Source organism: Lissotriton helveticus, chromosome 3_1 (assembly GCF_964261635.1).
Source record: "Lissotriton helveticus chromosome 3_1, aLisHel1.1, whole genome shotgun sequence".
NCBI classification, from domain to species: domain Eukaryota; kingdom Metazoa; phylum Chordata; class Amphibia; order Caudata; family Salamandridae; genus Lissotriton; species Lissotriton helveticus.
Window position 1 is genome coordinate 1,910,530,800 of NC_136061.1, and position 24,091 is coordinate 1,910,554,890.

Below are 24,091 nucleotides of genomic sequence, written 5' to 3' on the forward strand. Positions count from 1 at the left end.
CAGGGTGCCGAGAGATCCCTCTGGGGATGATTCGTTGTGCAATACAAATCCTAATAATAATAATAATTCACACGTGCACACACAAACACATACATTCACAACACTCATCAGAAAACATTGATACATGCATCCAGCGGTGGATTGGACAAGTGAGCGCAGTGGGGTGGGGTGGGAGTCTGAGGAAGTCGACAGACAACGGAATAGGTATAGTAAATAAATAATACCGATTCCGTCATCTGTCGACTTCCCCTCCCCTATGCCCCGCCCCCATTGCCCTACCGTGCTTACCTGGGCCGGCCACTGCTGCATACAGGCACACATGCAGCAAACATGAATTTTTTTTAAAACACACACTTTCCTGCAGCTCTGCCTCGGAGGTCCTAGGAGGCTTGTGACAGCTAAGGTCAGCCAATGAGGGAAGGCATCAGTCCCAACGTCTTCACAGAGTGGGATGGGGTCAGTGAGACTGCTGACCCCACCCCACTCTGTGATGAAGTGTCACTGATTGACACTCGACCCTGGGCACTTCAGGGCTTAAAACTGAAGCACCCAGGTGCGAGGCAATCAGTTACGCTACCCCTTGTCACAGATGGGAAGGCTTCGGAGACCTTTGCTGAACTGAGAAGGTCACGCCCACAGGAGCTGTGGCTTCCTCAGCCCAGCAATGTTCAGCTCAGGTAGCCAGGAGCGTGGACATTTAGCACATGTCTGGCTACTGGCTGCCTGACATGAAAATGAACAGTGTCTGTCAGGCTGACCTTTGTTCAGCCTGACAGTCACTGTTTGTGAGGGGCAAAAGGTGGGGGTGCATGGCCCCACAGCCCCAATGGACCAGCCGCAGCTCTCTGGTAGGTAACAAGGATGGCAGGCTGAGAACTATCTGATGACAGCAGAGTGTAGGAGAGAGGGTGGGGGGAAGGCTGATGACATCGGAGGGTAGAAGGATGGAGGGAATGGGGCACGATGATGATAATGAAAGGTGGAAGGGAAGTGCTGGGTCAACCTAACAACAACAGAGAGCAGGAAATAAGGGCAGGGGCCAAGCAGACAGACAGCAGCAAGAGGAAAGAGGGCTGGTGGCAAGCTTATGGAAACAGGGTGGGAGAGAGGGGCTGGAGTTAACAAACAGCACTGGGGCAGCAGGGGGAAGGCAATGGAGGGGGGTGTAACTACATGAGTAAGACAACTCAAAAAGACAGACACTCATAGAGCGCTAAAGAACAAATGAAAGTAGTGCCAACACAATGAGCAGTTGAAGGACACAAGTAATGTGTCCATGCTCCAAGGGAGGGACAAACCCATGAAGAGGAAGGAGCCTTAAGTAAATGAGTGACAATTAAGCCAACTAATGGTAAGTATTAGGCGGTCTTAAAGCCCACTGTTAGGAAAAAATATCTCGAAGAGACAGCACATGTTGTCTAGGTGAGACCTAAAAAGCAGTCAGTGGACCCAAACATTTCCAGTAACTATCATCCCATCTATCAACTTTCAATACCAATTAATTTCTTGGAAAACATGTACTTGTACAACCATCTGCCTTCCTAATTAAGCAGGTACATTGAGAAGGGGTCCCAGTACACGTTTACTTAAAAGCAAAAAATAATAAAGATAAACTGAAGGTTTACAAAACAGAAACAGAAACCAAATCAGATAATTATGCTGGTACACTGTTATTTAATCTCAATGGACCTAGCATTAAAAATACATTCACTTATTTGAAAGAACACAAATTGGTGCCCCAAAGAGTGAGGGAGAGGTAAGGGGTGCGAGGTAGGTGTGATTTTCATGCAAGGATAAAGGGGTTTTCAGGATCAAAGTGACTGGCAATCGCCTACTGGTCAAAATACAAATACAGATACATTTGCTTCCATGCGGAGCCAGAAGGAAAACATATGAATGTTCTTCCATCGGGGGGGTTTCTGTCCTGAGGAAGACCCCTTGTAAGGCCTACATTGATCCTTCACTATATTGGGGTTGAAACGTCGACAACTTATGAGTTTGCTAGCTTATGCCTCAGTTATAATACATTCACGAAGGCCATTAAAGCATGGCAAATCTGTAAAACTGTAGAACATTCAAATGTTTTCCTTCTGGCTCCGCATGGAAGCAAATTTATCTGTATTTGTATTTTGACCATTAGGCGGTTGCCAGTCACTTTGATCCTGAAAAACCCTTTATCCTTGCATGACAATCACACCTACCTCGCACCCCTTAATTCTCCCTCACTCTTTGGGGCACCAATTTGTGTTCTTTCAAATAAGTGATGTATTTGTCATGCTAGGTCCATTGTGATTAAATAACAGTATACCTGATTTGGTTTCTGTTTATGTCTTGTAAACCTTCAGTTTATCTTTATTATTTTTTTACTTTAAGTAAACGTGTACTGGGACCCCTTCTCATTGTACCTATATATATATATATATATATACCCAGGTCCCAGGGACATTAATTGGGTTTACCCCTTTTGGTAACATTCCTAATTAAGCAAGCAGCTTTAGACTCTGCAGCACAATCAGGAGTTACAACCGCGCGCAACACATAGAATAGTCTCAGTATCCATTTTGGATGACATTCATCGGGTGTTACATGAGGGTGGCAGAGTAGCATTGATTTATCTCGATCTCTCTGCCATCTTTCACACCATGTGCCAGGATATCTTGGATGCCAGTATTCTCCACATGAGGATCTGCAGAATTTCCCGAAAATGTCTTTGATCATAATTACATGACAGATGCCAAGCAGTAAAACTGTCTTCTTTTCTTTCAACATTCAAGCCAGCAGAACAGGGTGTACCGCAGTGCACACCCTGTAGCTCCCCTGGCACAGCAAATAAGATCTCTAGGTCTAATATTTATGAGATAGGCTTATGATACCCAGATAGTGATTCGCCTAAATGATAGCATGGGATATATCATAGCCATCTTTAAAGCCAGGCTGTCAGCTGTACCCAGTGGATGGGAGAGAGTTCCTTAAAACTTAACATTGAGAAGACAGAAATCCTGATTTTTGGGGTCAGCAAGATTGCCTTCTGGCAGAGTGGTGGCTGCCGCGATTAGCAATCCTCTGTTCTGGTGTCAACTGCAGTAAATGAAGGGGTCACTATTGATAATAATTTAGCTTAGTCACCACATATTAATAAGATATTGTCCTCTATAGATCTTCTATTAAAGGATCTGAAGAAAATCTGTCCTTTTCTTCTGTTGGAATGTAGAACAAGCATTGGCAAAGCCAATAGGGATCGCCTCGGAGAACTCTTGGCTTTGGCAATGTTTTATAGCCATACTGTACAGTTGTACAGATGCTTTGCAGTGTGTCTAAAACCAATTTTAAAAAGTGGTATGTTATAGCCAAGGCTAATGCACTTCTTATCTTAAAAGTACATTAGTGCAGGATGCCTCATAGTCCTTCTTTTAATATTATTTTTTTTTGGCTATGCAACACAGCAGCCATGCTGCTATGCAGCATACCTACAAATCATTACCAAAGTTGGCAATGCCTATGGTGGACAGCATGAACAAGAGGAAGTGGCAGAGCCAATAGACTCACAGGCGAGACCTAATGGCTCTGACAATGCTTGTTGGGTCTCGACACAACACCGATGGGATTCTGAACAAATTAGTTAATCTGCCCATGTGTGGAAAAGAAAAAAATATGACATTTGGCAAAAAAAATCCTATCACATAAAGAAAGCAATTGCGGCCATGTCCATATCTTTGTGAACATACATTTAGAAGCAGGTAACATCTGTTGCCAAAATAAAAGCAGATAACATCTGTTGTCTCAGTAAAAATCCATTTCAAAGCAGAAATGGCTTTTTTGAAGTGTGTGTGGAATAGTAAAAAATAGCTATAACTGGCACGAGCTTTAAGAAGGACAACATGGACAAAAAAAAAATAAAAGTAGTACCTCAATCACAGTGCGTTCTATTGCTTGCTCTGTGTTGGTACCTTATTTTATAGCACTGTCTTTTTTCGGTCAAAAAAAGCCACCCAAACTGGAAACCATTACTTCAGCTAAGTGCGCATTTTGTTCATCGGGGCCTCATTTATTAACCCAAATAGAGGTAACATGGTTCCATATTGTGCAGGAGGGCAATCTCAGTTCCAGGGCAGGTTGCTAGAATCTCAGGAGACCTAAACACATTTACTGGGAGTATGGCTGTCCATGTGTTTTTTATGCCAATGGAATATCAATTGGATAGTGCAATTATGATGGAAGAATCTTAAACTGACAATTGTTTCTGTTTCTTTATTTAATGTTGCAGGCGCTGATGGGCAATGTGTTTCATTTCTGTGTTATTGCCATTCCACTGGTATTTGCACTCGCCATTCTGGCAGTGATTACTGACAGCATTTTAACAAAATCAGTCCCTTCATCAGACACTGGTGAGTTCTAAAAGCAACTTTTTGTCTGCCATCATGTTCTAGCATATAAACGTCGCAAATTTGAACAGATATATTTCTTGTTGTACATCACAAGTGTTATGCTTTTTTGTCATCCTTTTTAACACGCCACAAATGACTATTAAGTCCAACAGGTTCATACGTCCCTATTTATTATGCTTGCAGACAATATATGATTTTCTGTAGTAAACAATAGCGTTGCTACATTTTCCATATGCAGAGTGTCTGGTTTTCACTCGATGATGATTTTAACTGACAAAATGCCACCAAAGGGAAACTGGAAAACAATGGATTTTGCTGCACTTTTTTCTGCTTCGCCGCCCTTCTGTATGAAAGCATTCGGAGAGTAGGCTCAACCTCTAAGCACTTCTGTGATGGATGCTCCCGCTATGACAGTCTTGGGCCATGGTAAGCTACTTATGTGCCCTTTTGACCATCCTCTAGCTTCATGGACTTCCTTATCCTACGTATACTCTCACTTTGGAAGTATGGCTCATCTTATATGGATTTGGCTCACTGTTCACAGCACGTTGCTGTGTAGTGGCTAGCAAGTTCACAGCTGAACTATGAGTTGGGTCTCAGCCCAGACAGTGGGTATCATCATGGTGTTATCCTCCTACTCTAAGAGTGGATCGGAGCTTTGCTTTCTGAAAGCTCAAGCATTAAGTTTGTGGCAACAAAGATCACTGTGCATACAGATACCTCAAGAATCAATGTCCTCTCCTAAAGTGGTACAAAAGGGGGTGGTGATGGACGGAGCATCTGAACCAATCAAACACTCACACCCAGTCAAAAGAGCTGGGTTTGATTCATCACCGTTCTTTAGCCCACTCTGCCACCCCAGTTCAGACATGGCTATATGCAAATCAGTCTGACCCTGTGCCTCATGGGAACAGTCCAGCCTGAACTGCCAAGCCATGCCTTCCCTGGACCGGAAACAAGCTTCCGAGGACCGGTTTCTGGCATTCCAGCCGTCTTCAGCCCGGCTTGCTTGAATCCAGTGGCAAAGCGAGCAAGGGACTCACGTCTGAGCATACCCTGCCACACTTATGGCTGCCAAAGCGGTACAAAAAGGGGTGGTGGTGGACGGAGCATCTGAACCAATCAAACACTCACACCCAGTCAAAAGTGCTGCACCTGACACTCTTGTTCTAATGATTTACATGCCAATGAACATCTTCAGGAACCCAGAAAAGGCTCAGATGAGATCCATGCACCGGTTTTGCTAAAACGGAGTTGCCTACAGTGCACACATTAACTCAGTAAACCTACAAGTTAGTGTAGAAGTTGCAGACAATACATCTTAGAAACATGAAAAGACATCCATCACTCTTTCTTTTCAAATATGTGCTGCAGACAGCGCAATCTGAGTAAAAATTGGTGCATGGACCGGATCTGAGCCTGCAAACTGAAATAGAACATGTTCTTGATTCAGCTCTAGCACGACCAACTTCAATTTTTAATCCTGTTGCTACCCAGTGAAAATGAAGCTTGGAACCTATAATACTGAAAGTAGACCTATTACTTGACTAAATCACCTGTACCAACTAGGGTGATGTATTTCATGGAATCATAGAGAGCTGTGTTTGTGCTTTTCCCCAAGGTTGGAACACAGTCCCCACACTGCTTTCAAATAAACGAAGGCCCATATGTTTTTCAAAAAAACAATTTTTAGCAGTCCTAGAGCTGGCTTTCAAATAAACACAAACTCCTATAGGTGTGGCCAACAATATAAAATAAATGTATTCATGGTGTAATTTTCACAGGCAAACAACCCAAGGCACCCCGCAGGTCGTGAAAAGTCTACTACCTGAGCTGGAAAGCATTAGAGCTTGCTGTCACACAAGACAGTATGCATATTAATTCCTTAGCAGAGATATTCCCTCTGACCATGTTGAGCAGGGGGATGTTCGAACCAGACAACACTAACGTATTTATTAGCCCGGTCCTTTCTTGTTACCTCAAGACATAGAACAGGGCAGTGTGACATTGGTTAGCAATAACAGAGCACGTAGCATCTCTAAATATATTTCCTGTCCCAAGTAGAAAATCTTCATTTAGTGAATCGTTGTCATTTGTCTGAAGAATAGTGCAGCAGGGAGTTGTGTTAAATACTCGTCATTAACATTTTATCTGCTGCAATTAAATTTCAATGGGGCGCAAACACCACCATCCATGTGCATGGATAAAGGACCGGGCTGGGCTGCTCGAAAGACTAGTTTGAGTGCTGGAAAATGCAACAGGCAGGGAAGTGAGGAAAATAATAAATGTTCTTTGGTAGAGCAAATTCAAGGAAAATGTACAGATAAGCTAATTAGTAACAAGAAATGAGGAAGGAAGTATTAAAAATCATTATTTTTCACAGTGCACAAAAGTGTGAACACTGATAACCACTGAATGAATTAATACATCTATTTATTGTTTCAATTAATTAAAATTGTTACAAAAGGACTAGGCAGGATATCTCCATCAATGCACCTTCTTTGATCAAGAATAAAACTTCATTGTATAATTTCGTTTAGCAAGTATACAGTACACAACATTAAGAGACAGATGTATATTCGCTAATTTAAAACTGTTTTCGGACTCTAATTCTTGGCTCAGTCTTTACTTATAAGTTCTTTCAAATGGTTTACAAATGTCACTAGTCTGGCCAGTTCCATTGGGATCTTCAAATTAAAAAAGAAGTTTCATTGCATCTGTGCATGGTTCAGTCGATGGCAGATGCAAACCAAATGAGATATAGATTCCTCATGCTGGTGACACGGTCTGCAGGTGGTAACCGCCTCTAATGTTTTCCAGCGATTATCTATATCTTTTATTCGCAGTATCATAAGTCTGACTGACAGAATTTGCTTTAAGATTGTTTTATTCAAGGCTGAGTCGAGATATGGCTGTCTCAGTTTATCCTGGAAGGAATTAACTAAGAGCCCAATATTGCTACTGGAGAACTCTATTACCTTCACGTCGTCTTCCTTAGATAATAGTCTAACTTGTTTCTTTAAAATGAATTTTAAAATTCCTGGTTGGTGGATAAAATCCTGTCAGTTGGACAGGTCAAGTGCAGTTAAGTGCAGGCAGTAAGAAGGCCGTTGGCCCAGGAATTTTCACCTTTAGTGAAAATTTCCTTTAAAATTGCTTTCATTGTGTTTGGTGGTGCTGCGCAGACCCCTCGATTAGTACCGAACAATTGATCTCAATGTTGATAAGATTATTTATTTAGCCCGAATTCCAGCAGTACCAAGGCGTTCCGGGCATAGGTGGGTATCTGGAAGATCTGTTTGAATGCTCAGCAGTTGGCGAGCTCCATTGGTGTTAATTAATACCACAGGAAATTTTAGTTGGCCATATGTGATTGAAGGAAGTAACTTGGCTCTTATGACCTTTCGAACCGGTTCAGTTGTTGGGCTGCAAAGTTTGGAGTTTAGTTTACATAGGGATACCCACTGATTTTTACATTTTTGGGAAAAACAGAAAAACATTGAGAATACCCCACCAGAACTCACAACAAAAACAACATTTAAAACAGAAAAGCCTACCCATATGTATAGTTGTTGCTAGGAGACTGTAATTTTTGCCACATTGCTATGCCAAGAAAACTTTGTTAACTTTATGATTTTGTATATTTTTCAGTGTGGCATTGCTAAACCACTTGATACTGGGATACTGGTATACTGGTACTGGAGAAACTGCATGAACCAATGCTGACTTTGGTGTAAAACGTTTTCATGTAGTTTTTCATATTTAAATTGTTCACAAGGCCATGAGATATAGTTTATCATAAGCAAAAGCATTACTAAGTGTCAAACTCCAAAGACAGAGCAGACTAAATACTTACTGCTCAGCCTTTGGTTACCCTGTTATCCTAAACTGATTTATATAACACCTCTGGTACCACAGCAGTTAAAACATAATTTATGCCTTCATGAACTAAATCTCTAAAACAGAGACACCGTGTGTAAAACAGAATCTCTGACAATTGTCACCTGTTCTTAGCTTTCACATAAGCTTAACCGAAATAGGGACTGCCCTAAGAAAAATCACCTGGAACCAGGAGGAAAACAGACACATGTAGAACAATGGTTCCTTGTGGAAAAAATCAATATGAATACACATCAATGATCATGATATAGCAAGCCATTGATAAGTGCACCGTGTCAAAAACACCTCCCCTTCAATACCCAAATCTATAGTGGCCAACCTAGCCTTCAAATGTGACAGAGGACATTGTTTATGAATTTGCCAGGGCTGACCAGCACCTAGCTCCTTTTAATTTTCAGCGATAAATACCACCATTTTCAGATTTGAATTCCTGCATTGGAAATGTTAGTGGTAATGCATTTGTTACCAACAGGAGTAAAATTACCACTCTCCAAGGAACTAATCCAATTTACTTCTGTGTTACTTCAAATCTTCCCAGTGTTTGTAAGCGTCATTCCTCCTTCTAAAATATATGAAAACCTGGGATGCAATTACATTCTTGTGCAGAGGACAACTGACTACGTTTGAAGTAGAAAAGTGTGTGATTTCTCCATCATGGATAAATACCCTAGAGACAATCAGATAGGAGTTTGAGATACAAATTTGAAAATTTAATTACTTCTTTAGCAACCTCTTGTTAATGGAATCAAAGTTCCCAGTACAGATAACTGCCTTATTGTCTTTCCCACACATTCAGAAAACACCATCATGACTAATATCAAAGTTTGTAACCTTGGAAACAGTTTCACTGGAAACCTCGTTTTATATATATATATATATATATATATATATATATATATATATATATATATATACATACATACATACATACATACATACATACATACATACATACATACACATACAGTTTAAATTATGCTCAGTCCTTTAATTTCCTTCAGTAGGCTGCAATGTGGTCGGGCGCGCCATAAATCGCACGAGAGTCCTGTGCTGAATTACTTCCAATTAGTTTGGATGTACAAGCCTCGTTTTGCTGTCAGTCATCCATACTACAGCAAAAGATGGTGCGCTTTCAACGGCCAGGCCGCCGTGTAGCAATGTGTTTCACCAAAATGCCCTAAGCATACGAAAGGCACACGACAGTCCTCTGCCCTCCGGGCTTCCCACCTGGCACACCTTTCCGCACCACACTCATTTAAAATGCCCGACGCGTTTCAGGGTTAACACACCCCTTGTTCATGGGCTTGCAAACATGCCACTCGAATACAGCATTACTTTAATTTCCGGCTTTTTTTATTTGTTACCTTAAAACGCGTCGGCACACTTTTGAAATGTGGAACGAAGAGGCAGGCTGCAAATCACACAGCCGGATGGCACAGCACTGTCGAGTGCCTCCCAATGCTTAAGGCACTTTGTTTATTTATATATATATATATATATATATATATATATATATATATATATATATATATATATATATATATATATATATATATATCATATCATATCATACACTCTAAACCAGCATACAGAAGCTAGTACATACATAATGCACTTACTTATAGGGACTTTCAGTCATCCTTTGATCTGTTATTGTTGTGGCATTTGAATTTTTCTTTCACCCTCTACGATACAGCGTGGGGCAGTAAGTCAGCCCAGTTCACCCATTGGCTGACTTCACTGTAAGTGATGGTATTTTTCTCTGTCTCAAAGACCACATCAGCTCCCCAAGTAGTTCCCTACTGCACCAGGGACTACTGAGGCAATGTGCCTTTTTGATACCAAAAACATATTTTTGCTTTTAGTTAATTGTTTTTGTTATATTGATTATGGTCAGTAGCTCCCCCAACAATAATGTTTTACAAAAACCATATCAAAATAATAATTTTCAAGCCAAAAGGCTGGCAGTCAACACAAGACCTCTTGTCTTTGCTAATGCTTGTTGATTCTGTAGAGGCAAAGGAAATTCTCCCACAGCCAGTGGTAATTGTGGTTACCTTACTCTATTCTTCAGCGCTGCCCCCATCACCGTATTTGCCCAACTGATTAATGTAAGGTCAGCTCCCCTGCAGATCAACCCTGGATTATTTGGCTGTACCTTGCCTCTAATATCGGATGAAAGCTAACTGACGGCAAGTGTGCAAATATTGTGTTTTTTGTTTCAGTTCTCAGGCTTTGTACTGGCCTTCTAACTTCCTCATTCTACCTTTCACCACCCTTCTTACACAGTATCTAGCAGAATGCTAAGAATGCTATTGCGCGAAGGGACAACATTTTTTCTATTATGTTCGACAATCCCTTTGAAGTAGTTTTATGACAGCATACAACAGAGACTGTACAAGCAAACACCATGCCATAACACCATGTTCTCCTCTTAACTTTTTCTTGTTTCATCCTTCCCTTTCTTATCCCATTCTCATCAGTTTGACCTCAGAGCTCTGAAGTGGTCAAAGGGAAGTACATAAACTGTAAAGGCTACCAACATGATGTCCCCTTCCTGCCTCCCTCTCATGTCTGCTCCATCTCTGGCCCGCTCCTTTACTGTTCTTTGCGCAATCACTCCACTCCACGCTGTTACTTGAAGCGTAAAAAGCCAATTTATGAGGACAAGGTTGCCATAAATCTAATTTGATTAACAACACATAAATGCAACTTTATAACTTTTATCACAACAACATAAACCGTCTCACCGGTTTCGCTCCTCCCCTTTCTCTCTGCAATCTTCTCCATACATCCATTCTCACCTTCACTGCCCTTTAAAACATCCTCTTTTGACTTTCTTCTGTTGCTCCTTGCTCCTTGCATTCTGTGCCCCGCCATCAGTCACCCCCTCGAGGGGTGGCTCCACCCGTATGAGACTCACCACCCCTCCAAAGTCTCGTAACCCTAGAGCCTTGCAACCTGTCCTAAACTGGCACACTTGAGCCCTCACCAATACCCTTTCTTTATTACCTGTAGGGTGGGTGGTGGAGTAACTTTCTATGCCCAAACCCGGTGGTGCGAGGTGTCAGGAAAGAGGCCCGAACCTCTCTTCCTGACACCTTTACAGACCACCCCTGGCCCGACCCTAACTCCCTCCTTTGAGACCCCCTTCCCACCTTTCCTTCTGGCCTGCACAAAGTGCCCCGAGGAAAGACTGGTCTGCGACCTTTGCTTCCCCCGGGAGCCGGCATCGCGCAATAACTACAATCCACACTGTTACTTAAAGCATGAAAGACCATTTTATTAGGACAAGGTTGCCATGAATCCAATTCGAATAACAAAACATAAATGCAACTGTATAACTTTTATCACAACCATAACTCATTCTCCCCATCCATTCTTAAGCCGTCTCACCTGTTCGCTCCTCCCTTTCTCTCTGCAACCTCCTCCATACATCAATTCTCACCTTCACTGCCCTCTAAAACATCCTCTCTTGACTTTCTTCTGTTGCTCCTTGCATCCTGCGCCCCACCATCAGTCACCTGTGTACATCCCCCCCGAGGGGTAGCTCTGCCCGTATGTAACTCACCACCTCTCCAAAGTCTCGCCAGCCAGGGAACCCCCGTAGGGTGGTTACCTGCCCCATTTCAACCTTTCGTATCCTTTGGCTCCCTACCCACCATTCGAAGTGCCCGGCATAATACCACCAGTAACTGGAAAGCCGCCACTCGCTCCCCTGAAGCGTGACAGAAAACCTCCTCTTTGGGGTGCCCCAAATTGGACAAGTACTCCTGCCTTTCCCGCACCGGGCACACCTCGCTGCACCCCCTCTCCTTCAACCACACCCATCTTCCCCTACATGCTTGATCAATCTTGGAGTGACTCAACCAAATTTCCAGTCATCTTTGGTCCAAACGCACCTCACCGTAGTAGAGCCCCGCCTGCTGTGGTGATCCCAGCAATTCTGAGACCCTGAAAGCCCCCACAAACATCCAGATCATGCATAATCTGAATATGGACACCTCCGCTGTGTCATAAAAACAATCTGATAAAACCCCCAACAACTCCCTCAACAAATTCAGCGTGATGGCTTGTCTCAAAGCTCCCCCCCCAAACCCCACGCTCCCGCCCCCAACCTTTCAGCATTCTACTCAGAATTTCATCCTTGGCGGGATCAAAACCAAGATATAGCTTACTGTAAAAGGATATACCAGCTAACTTCCCTGCTATTGTTGTCTGTGACAAACCTTTATCTATGCAACGTAACACAAAAATCAAAATTCCCTGCTCCGCCACTTGGCTTGTAATACTCATTGTCGCTACCTCTTGACCCAAAAACTCCCCAAACGCAGACAATGCCAGCCTATAACTCCGTCGCGTGGAGTCCACCAACGACCTTCCGACCAGGCCTACAACTCTCACTCCCTCCAGTCCCAGATGTCGTCCGGCAACTCTGTCTTGCACTTCTCTGCTCCGGGTGCCAGTCTTCGAAATCGCTGCCACTGCGAACGAGACAAAGCATCCGCAACATCATTGCTAACCCCTGGAATGTGTTTAGCGCAAAAAACCACATTCAACTTCAGACACTTCAGCATAAACCACTGCAACAGTCTCAACACCCTTAAATCCTGCGCCTTCTGTCTGTTTACCAGTTCCACCACTGTCATGTTGTCTACATGAAAAAGCACCTTCCGATTCTGCAGTTCGCCGCCCCACACCGTCAATACCACTAGAAGCGGGAATAACTCCAAAAATGCAATGCCACACCCTTGTCTCAAACAATGTGCCGACCAACTCTCTGCACACCAGCGTCCATCCAAGAATAAACCAAAACCTGAATCGCCTGCAGCATACGAAAATATCTGAACTTGCCAGACTGTGTTCTCCTCCACAAAATCTAAAGATACACCATTGCATTAAACCAAAAACGTCTGCCACACTTCCAAGTCTGCCCTGATCCCCATTGAGACCCTGACCCTGTGGTGTTGTAATACTGCGCCTGACATGGCCATGCCAAGTCGCCTGCAAAAAGTCCTCCCCGCTCTCACCACCCTGCAAGCAAAGTTCAGGAAACCCAGCAACTTCTGCACAGCCCTCAACTACAGGAAGGCCTGAATGTCATCCACTTTCTCTTTGGGCAGTCCAGTGCACGGAGTCCAGTTCTATGCCCAGAAAAGTCAACCTGCAGCTGGGCCCAGCTGTTTTCTCTGGTGCCAACGGCACCCCAAATGTTTGTGTCAATCCCTCAAACTGGTGTAACGCTCTCTTGCAGGCTCCAGAGCCTCCTTTCCCTACAAACAGGAAGTCATCCAGGTAATGTGACACCTCTCTGTGACCACAGCTCTTGACAAACACCCACTGCAGGAATGTTCTGAACATCTCAAACAGTTCGCAAGAAATCACGTACCCAATGGGCAAGACTTTGTCCACACATAGATGCTCCCCTCAAACTGCATCCCCAGTAGCGGAAAATCCACGGTGGATGGGCAGTAGATGGAAAGCAGACTTGACATCGCACTTTGCCATTTCCGCTCCCCACTCACAAGCCCTCACCAAGCGGACGGCATCATCCACTGAGGCATACAGTAACCTAGAGTCTTCCTCAGCAATGAAATTGTTGATTGATCCCCCTTCTGGCCATGATAGGTGATGAATCATTCTGAACTCCCCGGTTCCTTTTTGGGGACCACCCAAAGGGGTGACATAATCAAGTCTTGAAGTTGCGAGTCCGTGAATGGGCCTGCCATCCTTCCCTCCTCAACTTCTTTTCCCAGTTTTGCTGCCACCACCTTCTGTAAGTGTTTGACTGATTTAAAGTTGTCCGCGCATCTACGTCCCCGTGGACCCTGATAACCTACCCTGAAGCCCTCAATAAAAACCCATTGTAAACGCAGGGCCGCCTCCTTGTCAGGGTAAATCGAGAGCCACGGGCCCATGGCTTCAATCTTAACTGGAGTAGGGGCCCTCTGTCCAGACTGTCCCCTCCCCTTCGTGGACCTCCACTGTTCACTTGGGAGCATATCAACAAGCGGCAGCGATAATAATCGCTGGCTGCTCTCAGCGTGAGATTACATATCGCCGGCTATTTCTGGAAATTGTCGCCATGCTAGCGCTGTATCAACAATGCATAGCGCATTGGCAATAATCATTCCAGTGATAGCGGTGTTTTCCATGGAACATCGCTGGTTTTCCAGCGATGTTCCATGGAAAACAGCGATATCGTTGGTGATAGGGCCTGTGGTCTTAGCCACACAATCCACCCCCCATGTTAGGTATGCCTTGGTCAGGAATTTAACAGACGTTAAATTCCTGCATTAAGGCATACTTAACGCGATTTTAAATATCGCTAACCCTCGTTGTCAATATGACTAAGCTTGGTTAGCGATATTTTCCCATGGTGTTTTGTCTGGCACGCCTCCTTTGCATCTCATTAGCGATACAATGGGAGGGGTGCTGACAAGGGGCGCTAATGCAAGTAAACACACGCTAGCGTGTCCTTGTTGATAATGCGATAATATTATTGCCGCTTTTCTCCCAAAAACGGGCTCTAAAGCGGCAATAATATTATCGTCGCCCCTTGTTGATATGCCCCCCGGTGTGGCCAGGGTAAAACACTGAGTGATTGGGTGTCTGCCCCCGCATTTGGAGAATTCATGTTTGAATTTACATGGGTGCCTGGAACAGAAGCCCTTATTGAAGTTCCAGCATGCCCTGGTTGTGGCTCCCATTAGTTTTGGCAGCCCTCTAGCTCCACTTGCCCTGAAACTAGCCCCGCCCGCCCCTTGTTGAGTGGGGCGTGCCTGAAAGGACCGATACATCACCGGCAGGCCGTTGGCCGTATGTGTGGATGCTGAGGATTGTGTGGACGACATCCACTCCATCCATAGTTCTTGATCCACCTCCCCCCACTGCTTGTCTGGATTGATGCTAACCCTGGCCCTAAATTCTTCATCATAGCTCTGCCATGCGAAACCACCGAAATGCACCTGAGATTTTCGGATAATATCCATGTATTTTAACAAGGCGACCACCCTGTCCAGGTACTTCTAGCGTATAGCAGGAAAGCCGAGGTCCAGTTTTCCATATCCATGGGCACCCCCTGTCTCCTTGTCAATTCTCGTTCTTCTTCTTTCGACCCCTCCTTAGCCTGTTTCTCTCTATGCAATAACTTAAAGACGTATTCATGCTTCCAAATCCTGTTTTTTGTCTTGTCAGAGAGGTGTGATTCCAATGGCATCACAAACCCCATGTATGGTAGTTTTTTTGTGGTGCTGGTCATCTATTTTATCCTCCCTCCCTTCAGTCACTTCAATTTTGTCCATCTAGACACCTGTGCCTACTAAGCTTGTAGCTCCACCAGTCTCTTTGACCTCTACTGATGCATCTGTTTCTAACACCAAATCCCTTCCCTTCAACAACACCCACCGACCGGCAGGATTTCCCCTTCTTACCCTCAGCTCCCTCCCCCCGATCCTCCTCCCCCCCAGATTGTCCACCAGTCGCCAGTACCTGAGGTTCTCCTTTGATCTCTTTGTCTTTGCCCCGGCTGCTGAACTTTTTCTGCGCCACTGCCTTGGATTTGTCCTTGGCCGTGTTTGTCTCCTGTAAAACACCAACTCTCTTGATTGCCCTCTCAGAGACCTCGGGGGCCCTCATAATTCCTTTGTCATCATCTCACACTTCACCTTCTTCCCACTCGTCACTCTCCTCCTCATAATCCAACACCACTTCAGCCTCATTCAACATTGTCTCTCTCACTTCCTCATGCTCCACCCTCTTCTGTCCTCTCACAACTACACCACTCTTACCAGTGCACTTCTTCGTTGCCGTGGGCGTTGCGCGCCCCCTCGTTGGCGAGTAAGCCACGGCGGACCCCCCTGCTGCTTCTGGCTAGCCTCCTGGAGCCGTTGTGTGCCCCACTGGTGTCACCCAGCACCTGCTGGCCTCACCCGCCAGTTTCTTCCCCCACCAGGCTGCTCCAACCTGTGGGGTCTCCTGCACCACCGGGCCTCACAGCTGTGCTGGCTGTCCCTGTTTTCTTCTCTGTCTGCGGCTTAGCAGTGACCCATACCCACTTGCCTCCTGCTGTCTCCCCTTCAGGCTCCTGCATACCTCCTGCCTCCACCTCCTCCCACAATGCCTCCTCCCCCCACCCAAAATATCCCAGCCCAGCCCTCTCTCTGGCCACCAACATGGCTGCCCATCTCTCCTCACTGTCCTGAATGATTCGCCTCTGCTCCCCTATTTTGTCCTCCAGGCTTAGCCCCTCCCAACGAGGTAAAGAAGGAGGGAAACATTCTCCTGCCCCAGCCCCCACCAGTGGACACTTCTGTGGCCCCAGCACCCTGCACATGGATCCCGCAATCTGGGCTGTCACCTGGGCCCCTGCCCACTTTGATTTCTTTAACTCTGGGTTCAGGCCTGCAGCAGCCCCGGGGGGAGGGCTCCAGGTGAGGTCTAATGGGCCGCTCTCCCCTTGGGCCTCAGGTTCATCAACTATCTTGCCAGCGCCCATGCTTAGTGGTGCCGGTTCGTGATGGGACTAGCCCTGCCTACCCACTGTGCTCAATTGTGTCAGGTAGCCGCGCGGGCAGGCTCTGTCTCCTGCCTCCGCGCTTTGGCTGTTGTGTCTTGTTTTGGCTCCGCCCTCTGGATCCAGACAACTTCATCACGGTTGGTGGCTCATCGCAGCACGCTGCCAACGCTGCCGCCACACCTGCTGACGCGGACCGTGGGGGTCAGACCATGCTGACCCACGCTTGTTACAGCACGCCAGGTCGGAGGACGTTCTCCCGACCTGCCTGTACCAGCGCCTCACGCACAACGTCATTGTCAGTTCCGGCCATCTCAACGCCGATTGTCAAGGTAGGCAGTCTTATGACCCACATTTCCCGCTGACTCAAAAGGAAGGGCCTCCGTTCAAAAGCGCCTTTCTAACCCAACTAACAGCTACCTGCACTTACTACTAACTTTCTTTGCCCTAACCCGGTGGTGCGAGGTGTCAGGGAAGAGGCCCGAACCTCTCTTCCTGACACCTTTTTAGACCACTCTCTCACAATAAGGAGCTGTAGAGGGAAAACTTGATCAGGTCGCCCTCCACTCAAATTATAAACCAATAGCAATCAGACCTGATCAATGCGGGCACATAATTTTATAAGTTATATGGGTGGGATTGTGAATTTATTTTATCTAGCCCACCAACAACCCTTCATTTTTTCACAGGTATAGTCCCAACTCATTCTAGCCCGACCTGCTTCAATTTAAAACAACCTTCAGGTTATCAGTCACTGTGTCCTAAACAAATACCCTCCACTTAAACACGTGCATATGGAACAAAGATTTGTGAAAAGACGAGATAGCACCACACCTGCGCTACACCACAGGAGCTTGCTGGTTGTTTCTCACCAGTTGTGCCTACGTTTCTCAGCATCTGTAGCTATCTCGCTAGAAAAAAACGGTGAAAAATAGTATATCGTGTGTATCACAAAAAGCAAAAAAGATCCCATGAAATTAAAATTAAGATAGGCCACACATCCATCAAGTGCCAACTTTATTCACAACTCGTAAGCCTATTCAAAGTAAAATCCAACTTCATGCTTGCAGACCAATTAAAGAAGGGCGACATGTTTCATTGCCTATTTAGCTTAGTGGTAATTTTGTCAGGGCTTGAGGTCGTAATCCACCTTTCTGGACCCTTATTTTGTATGCACTATGACTGTTAAATGCTAAAACCTGGCCCTCCCCTAACTCCCTCCTTTGAGACCCACCTCCCACTTTGTCCTTCCGGCCTGCACAAAGTTCCTTGGGGGAAGACTGGTCTTTGACCCCTGATTCCCCCGGGCACCGGCATTGGAGTGGCCTTAGTGCGCCCTGAGTTCTAATCAAGAAATCAACATGATACAACATTGATTTCCCTACTTCCCTCGCTCTTATGCCTCCTTTTTTCCCCTTCCCCTCATGCGCACAGCTCTCCCCCTTTGTTTCCCTTCAGTACTTTGAAGCAGCCATCCCGCACAGATAGCATAGGTGCTATGCAGCCTACTAAATTGGCATGTATGTCATACAATGCCAAAGTATTCCCACCCGCTGCCTCTTCGGCTCCTTTGTCGGTGGTCTGCCACATGGTTTAGAATCTAGAATTCTAGAAAAGTTGCAGAAAGGGAGCATAACATAGCACATTAAAAGGAGGACACCTCTTTCTCTTCAGTTGATGTGAATGTCATCCTGGCAAACGGAGGAATGATGCAGATGTTACACAAGGGCACGTGACGGATTGGGGGTGCTTGCGCTCCATTTGATAGGAAATCACACAACGCTGTTCAATAACTAAAGTTGCTGAAAAAGAGAGAGAAAAGCAGCGCCTTGTCTACTAAGATGCAGCGTTGTTCTCCTTCCTTCCGCTGGAGCACTTTTGGCATCCATGAGCTGCTGCCGCCATAGCGCCTGAACTACGCCGGACCATCAATGCCACCTTCAAATCCGCCATCTTCCCAGATGACCGAAAGCGGGCAGAGGTCTAGCCCCTCCTCAAGAAACCATCGGCTGACCCGACGGACCTGAAAAACTACCGGCACATCTCTCTCCTTCCCTTCGTAGCCAAAGTCACAGAGAAATTCGTCAACGACCAGCTGACCACCTTCATAGAAGAGAACGCCATCCTCGACTCTTCCCAGTCCAGAGTCCGCAGCATCCACAGCACCGGGACCGCCCTCCTGGCCTCCACCAACGACATCTGCATGCTACTCGACCAGGGCCACACCGCGGCCCTCATCCTGCTAGACCTCTCAGCAGCCTTCGACACCATCTCCCACCGCACTCTTGCTGCCAGGCTCCATGAGGCTGGCATACTGGGACCCGTCCTCGACAGGATCTGCTCCTTTCTCACCAGCGGAACCCAAAGGATCAGAATCCCTCCCTTCCTCTCCGAACCCACAGAGATCAACTGCAGAGTACCCCAAGGATCATCGCTCATCCCTACATTCTTCAACATGTACATGGCCTCCCTCGCCGCCATCGTCTGACAACATGGGCTCAGCATAGTATCATACGCCGACGACACCCAGCTCATCCTATCCCTTACGAAGAACCCTGAAGACACCAGACTCAGCTTCCAGGAAGGAATGAAAGACATTGCAGCATGGATGAGTGACAGTTGCCTAAAGCTCAACTCGTAGAAGACAGAGGTAATCGTCATTGGACCCTCCTGCAACACATGGGACAACTCTGCCCTCAGAAACCCACGCACTCCGGCAGACCATGCCCGGAACCTCAGCATAATTCTAGACTCCTCACTCACCTTGACTCGCCAGATCAACGCCGTCGCCTCCACCTGCTTCAACTCCCTCAGCAAGAAATTTATGTGGATTCCCCATGAAGCCAGAAAGACCGTCACCCATGCACTCATAACAAGCAGACTTGACTACCGAAACGCCCTCTACGCCGGAATCAACAAATCCCTACTACACAAACTCTAGACCATCCAGAACACTGCAGCCAAACTCGTCCTCGGCATCCCACGACATGAGCACATGACCTAACGCCTGCATGACCTCCAATGGCTCCCCGTCAAGAAGAGAGTAACATTCAGGCTACTCACCCAGCCCTACAAATCGCTCCACAACATCGGAGCCAAATGCCTCAACGAAATAGCCTCTTCCCATGTACCCAAAAGAAACCTCCGCCCTGCCGACCTCGCCTTAGCAGAGACCCTGCGCATCCTCAGAACCAGAGTAGGTGGAAGAGCCTTCTGCTAAATCGCTGCCAAGGCCTGGAACAAGCTCTCAGTCAACATCAGATGCTCCCCTACGCTGACCTGACTTTTCGGCTCACCCAGAGCTGCATCCCCATTCCCACCCCCCCAACCCCCCAACGCACTGAGACCCTCACGGGTGAGTAGTGCGCTTTAGAAGCCCCTGATTGATTGATTGACTCCCTTGAGCCCCAGTGCTAGGGCATCAGTGTGACCGATGGCCACACTGATGCCAGCAGGGTGGCTGTGGGGATTCTGGGTGGTTATGTAAGGAGGTCTAAAAAATGTTAAACAAACAGGCAAGCATTTATTTGCAGGTTAACTAAAGTTAAGTGGTGCAGGACACCACCATAGTTACTTCATAACTTCATTTAACTTGCAAATAAATGCTTGCCCGTTTATTTAAAAACATTTCAGAATATTAGTGACCAGCTAGTAAACAGCAGCTTGTGCTGCTGTTCTCCAGGGACGCCACATGTAAGGGCCAAGAGGGTCGCAAGCACCACTCCCACCCATCAGCCCCCAACAATGTGTATCACTATCCTAGGGTATCTGCATTCTCTAAAGCAAAGTTTTTGTACTGGAAGAGGTCTCTTTCACCACAAAAATTATGCTTTAAGTATTTTCCCACAATGTATGTGTGCTGTACAATGCAGCTCACGCGCAAAGTAAAAAAAACGAGGCGAAATCAAAATATTTCTCCTTGCTGTGCCTGCCTCGAGGAGGCGTAGGATTTTAGCTCATGTCTTGCGTCAAAATCTATGGGTTATTTAATGGTAACACCCCTGCACCACCCATGAAACACCACCATTATGTAGAGTAACACAAGGCTGCATATTGCACAAGCTTGTGTTACTTTGGGATACTATCCAACACAAATCCAGATTTGGTAACTCAAACCCTGCGCAAAGCATTAGTAACTCTCTGCCTTGACGGTAACAGACCTCCTGCTTGAATGGTATTGCCATCCATCAGTAACTTTCTTGTTCTGATGCCACTGGGCATTTTGATAAAAGCAATGACGTTTTATCACATTTACTATTTAAGAATGAGAAGTAGTGAGCATGAATGAAAATTATGAGTTGTTAAGATGAGTGCATACCAAGCAACATGAAAAGTATTTTTCACTAAAAAGGCAATGTAGGAAGTACTGTATCACATATTTTCCTGTAGTCTTTGAGTACACGAAAATGAATTAAATGCATCTGTGAACCTTAATGTAACAGAGAGGAAACAATTAACTTTGACGTCGATAACACCATGTAGGCTGTTCCTTTGCCAGTATTTAGAAGCAGAAAGATTTAAAACAATAATATGTGTTACCGAACGTTGAGTATACATTTGCATAAACAGAGGGAAATAAGTTTACTGAAAGCCCTAACCTGCTAGCTTAAAATGCAAATAAATGACTATAATCTTGTAACGATTTTAATGTTTGTTTTATAGTTACTCTATAAGGAGCACACGTGCACTTTATTATCCATAATAATACACTGTTGTTCAGATCTGTTGGGTAAGACTTGCCTTCTTGCTTTGAAATGAGAACAGATGTAAGTAATGACAAAGTGAAAAAAAATCAATGTTAGCAATTATAAGAAGGATGATTAATACACCTGACACTTTTATAGTGCCAGAAAACAAACTCAGATATAACTGTTGTATTCTGTTTATATTACTAGGGGCCATGCTGGGGATTTGTGCATCAATTCACCCTTTAACTCGCACAGTGGCACCCACCATCGGAGGAGTTCTTTTCAAAAGCTTTGGCGTCTCATCATTTGGATGTTTGCATTTTACAGTTAATTTTATTCTTGTGTTCTATCTTTTAAGAAGGAAATTTCACTCTAAAGGGCAAAAACTGGAATAGCCTTTGTAGTAAAGAAGTTGAGTGGTTAATAAAAAAAATAATGTAAGCTTTTCATTTTCGTTTTGCATTTCTTTGTAAAGTGGATGAAGTGAGGAGCGTGGATGACCAAATGCCCGATCGCAGCTACTAAATCGGAGCTCCTATATCCCAGGTGAAATCCTTCAATATCCTTTCCCCGGCGGTCCCTAAATCGAACTGGACCTGTGTAATGCAACATGAATAAAAGGATATAGGTCAACTGGTAGCTGATCTTGCTCCCACGGTGAGGAGAGGACCCGTTGCTCCAGCTTTAAAATGGTGGTGAGGCAGTGCCGAAGCCCTGAAGAGGTTCGGTCTCCCAAATCTGTTCAGTTGTTTGCCTATAAATGTGAGTATGTGTGTGTGTGTGTGTGTATATATAAATAGATAGATATAGATATATATATATATAAATATATGTGCAGGTAAGAGCGGTGAGGCGGGTGGGGGGACTCGACAGACAACAACGAGGGACAATTAAATCATTTTCCCTTGTCATCGTCTGTTAAGTACCCCCATCCCACCCCCCACTCTTACCTTCTCGTGACGCTCCTGCTAGATAGATAAATACATAGATATACTAATATTACCTACTGGCTAGCCTAAGTTTTTGTCGCTAATCTTCATGAATTTTTTCAAAACTAGTTTGCCACTCACTTCAGCTGCTGTCTCGACACTGTTAGGGTGATTCTTCAAGAGGGGACTGAGAAAAAAAGGGGTCCCAAAACGCATTTTCCCCATTCAATTTTCCATAGGAATTTTAGACACGACCACAGCCCGTATCAGTGAACAGAATTACACAGAAATTTGGCAGAAAGTTAGATTTTGGGCCAGAAAGAGTATTTTTTGTATTTTGCTGTAAATATGTTCAGTAGTTTTGGAGTTATTAAAGAAAAAAGATGTATGTAAATCTAGAGACTCAGATTACCGCGCCAACAGCAATGCCATGTTTGGTGGGCCGCAACCTGAGAGAAAAGTTGTGGCTGCCATTTTGTGAATCAGGACACCGTTTCGAGGGGGGTAATAAAGGAGAAATAGGATACAAGGGGTCAGGATTGAGGTATCCTGACCCCAAGGGACCGATGGAGCGGTCTATAAGGGACCCACCTTGGGCAAGATATTGTTCAAAAATGTTTTATTTTTCACACGTGTGGATCCACCGCGGCGCTCAGTGCGACCCACATGTGAATCCACGACAGATCTGCAGATCCAGACCCCAATTTAAAAAAACTACTCACAGACCCACTCACACATCCATACACCCACTCACACACCCATACAGTCACTCACACACCAATGCAGTCACTAATACATCCACTCACCCAGAGAACTATTCACACACCTACGCCCAGATTCACACAGGCACTCAAACACCCACTCACCCAGCCACATAAACACACATACAGCCACTTTTTTTGCTAATAACTTTGGCTCAGTTTGACAAATCTTCACAAATTGTTTCAAAACTAATTTGCCACTCACTTCAGCTGCTGTCTCGAAAGTGTCAGTGTGATTCGACAAGTGGGGCTGAGAAAAAGGAGAGATCCCAAAAATGTTTTTCCAGATTCAAATTCCCATAGCGGTTTTAGATACGACTACAGGCCAAACAAGTGAACAGATTTACACAGAAATTTGGCAGAAAGCTAGATCTTGGACTCTCAGACCCACACAGCCACTTACATACCCACTCACACTCAAATACAACAAACCAATGCCACACCCACTCACACCCATACAGTCATACTCCATTCAGAGAACCTCACAGTCACTTACACACCCACCCATCACACACTCACATGCGCACTTACACACCCACACAACCACCCACTCACACACCCATACAGCCACTCACACACCCACACAAAGACCCAGTAAGCCACTCACACACCATACAGACACTCGCACATCCATACAGACACTCACATACCCATAGTCACTGATACATCCACTCAGAGTCCTACTCACACAACCAATCATAGACCCACACAGCCCCTCACATACCCGATCAGAGATCCAAAAATCACTCACACACCCATGCACAGTCAAACAGCCACTTACACACCCTCTTACAGAACCAGAGAACCATTCATACATCCACTCACTGACCCACCAAGGCACTCACACACCCAGTCAGACACTTGCACACCCACATACACACTCATACAGCTAGTGACACCCACTCCATTGTGC

At 45.3% G+C, this 24,091-nt stretch overlaps 1 protein-coding gene across 3 annotated transcripts in view; it reads left to right on the forward strand.

The window, feature by feature from the left end:
- The window catches only part of SLC67A1 (solute carrier family 67 member 1), a 1,118,404-nt gene extending 1,096,467 nt beyond the window's left edge, over positions 1-21,937 (forward strand). For all 3 annotated transcript variants that reach the window (XM_078682895.1, XM_078682893.1, XM_078682894.1), the window contains exons 10-11: positions 4,265-4,385; positions 21,696-21,937. In XM_078682895.1, coding sequence (XP_078539021.1) covers positions 4,265-4,385; positions 21,696-21,883 — 309 coding nt within the window. In that variant the 3' untranslated portion in view covers positions 21,884-21,937. The remainder of the gene's footprint in view (positions 1-4,264; positions 4,386-21,695) is intronic.
- Positions 21,938-24,091: the final 2,154 nt, after the last annotated feature.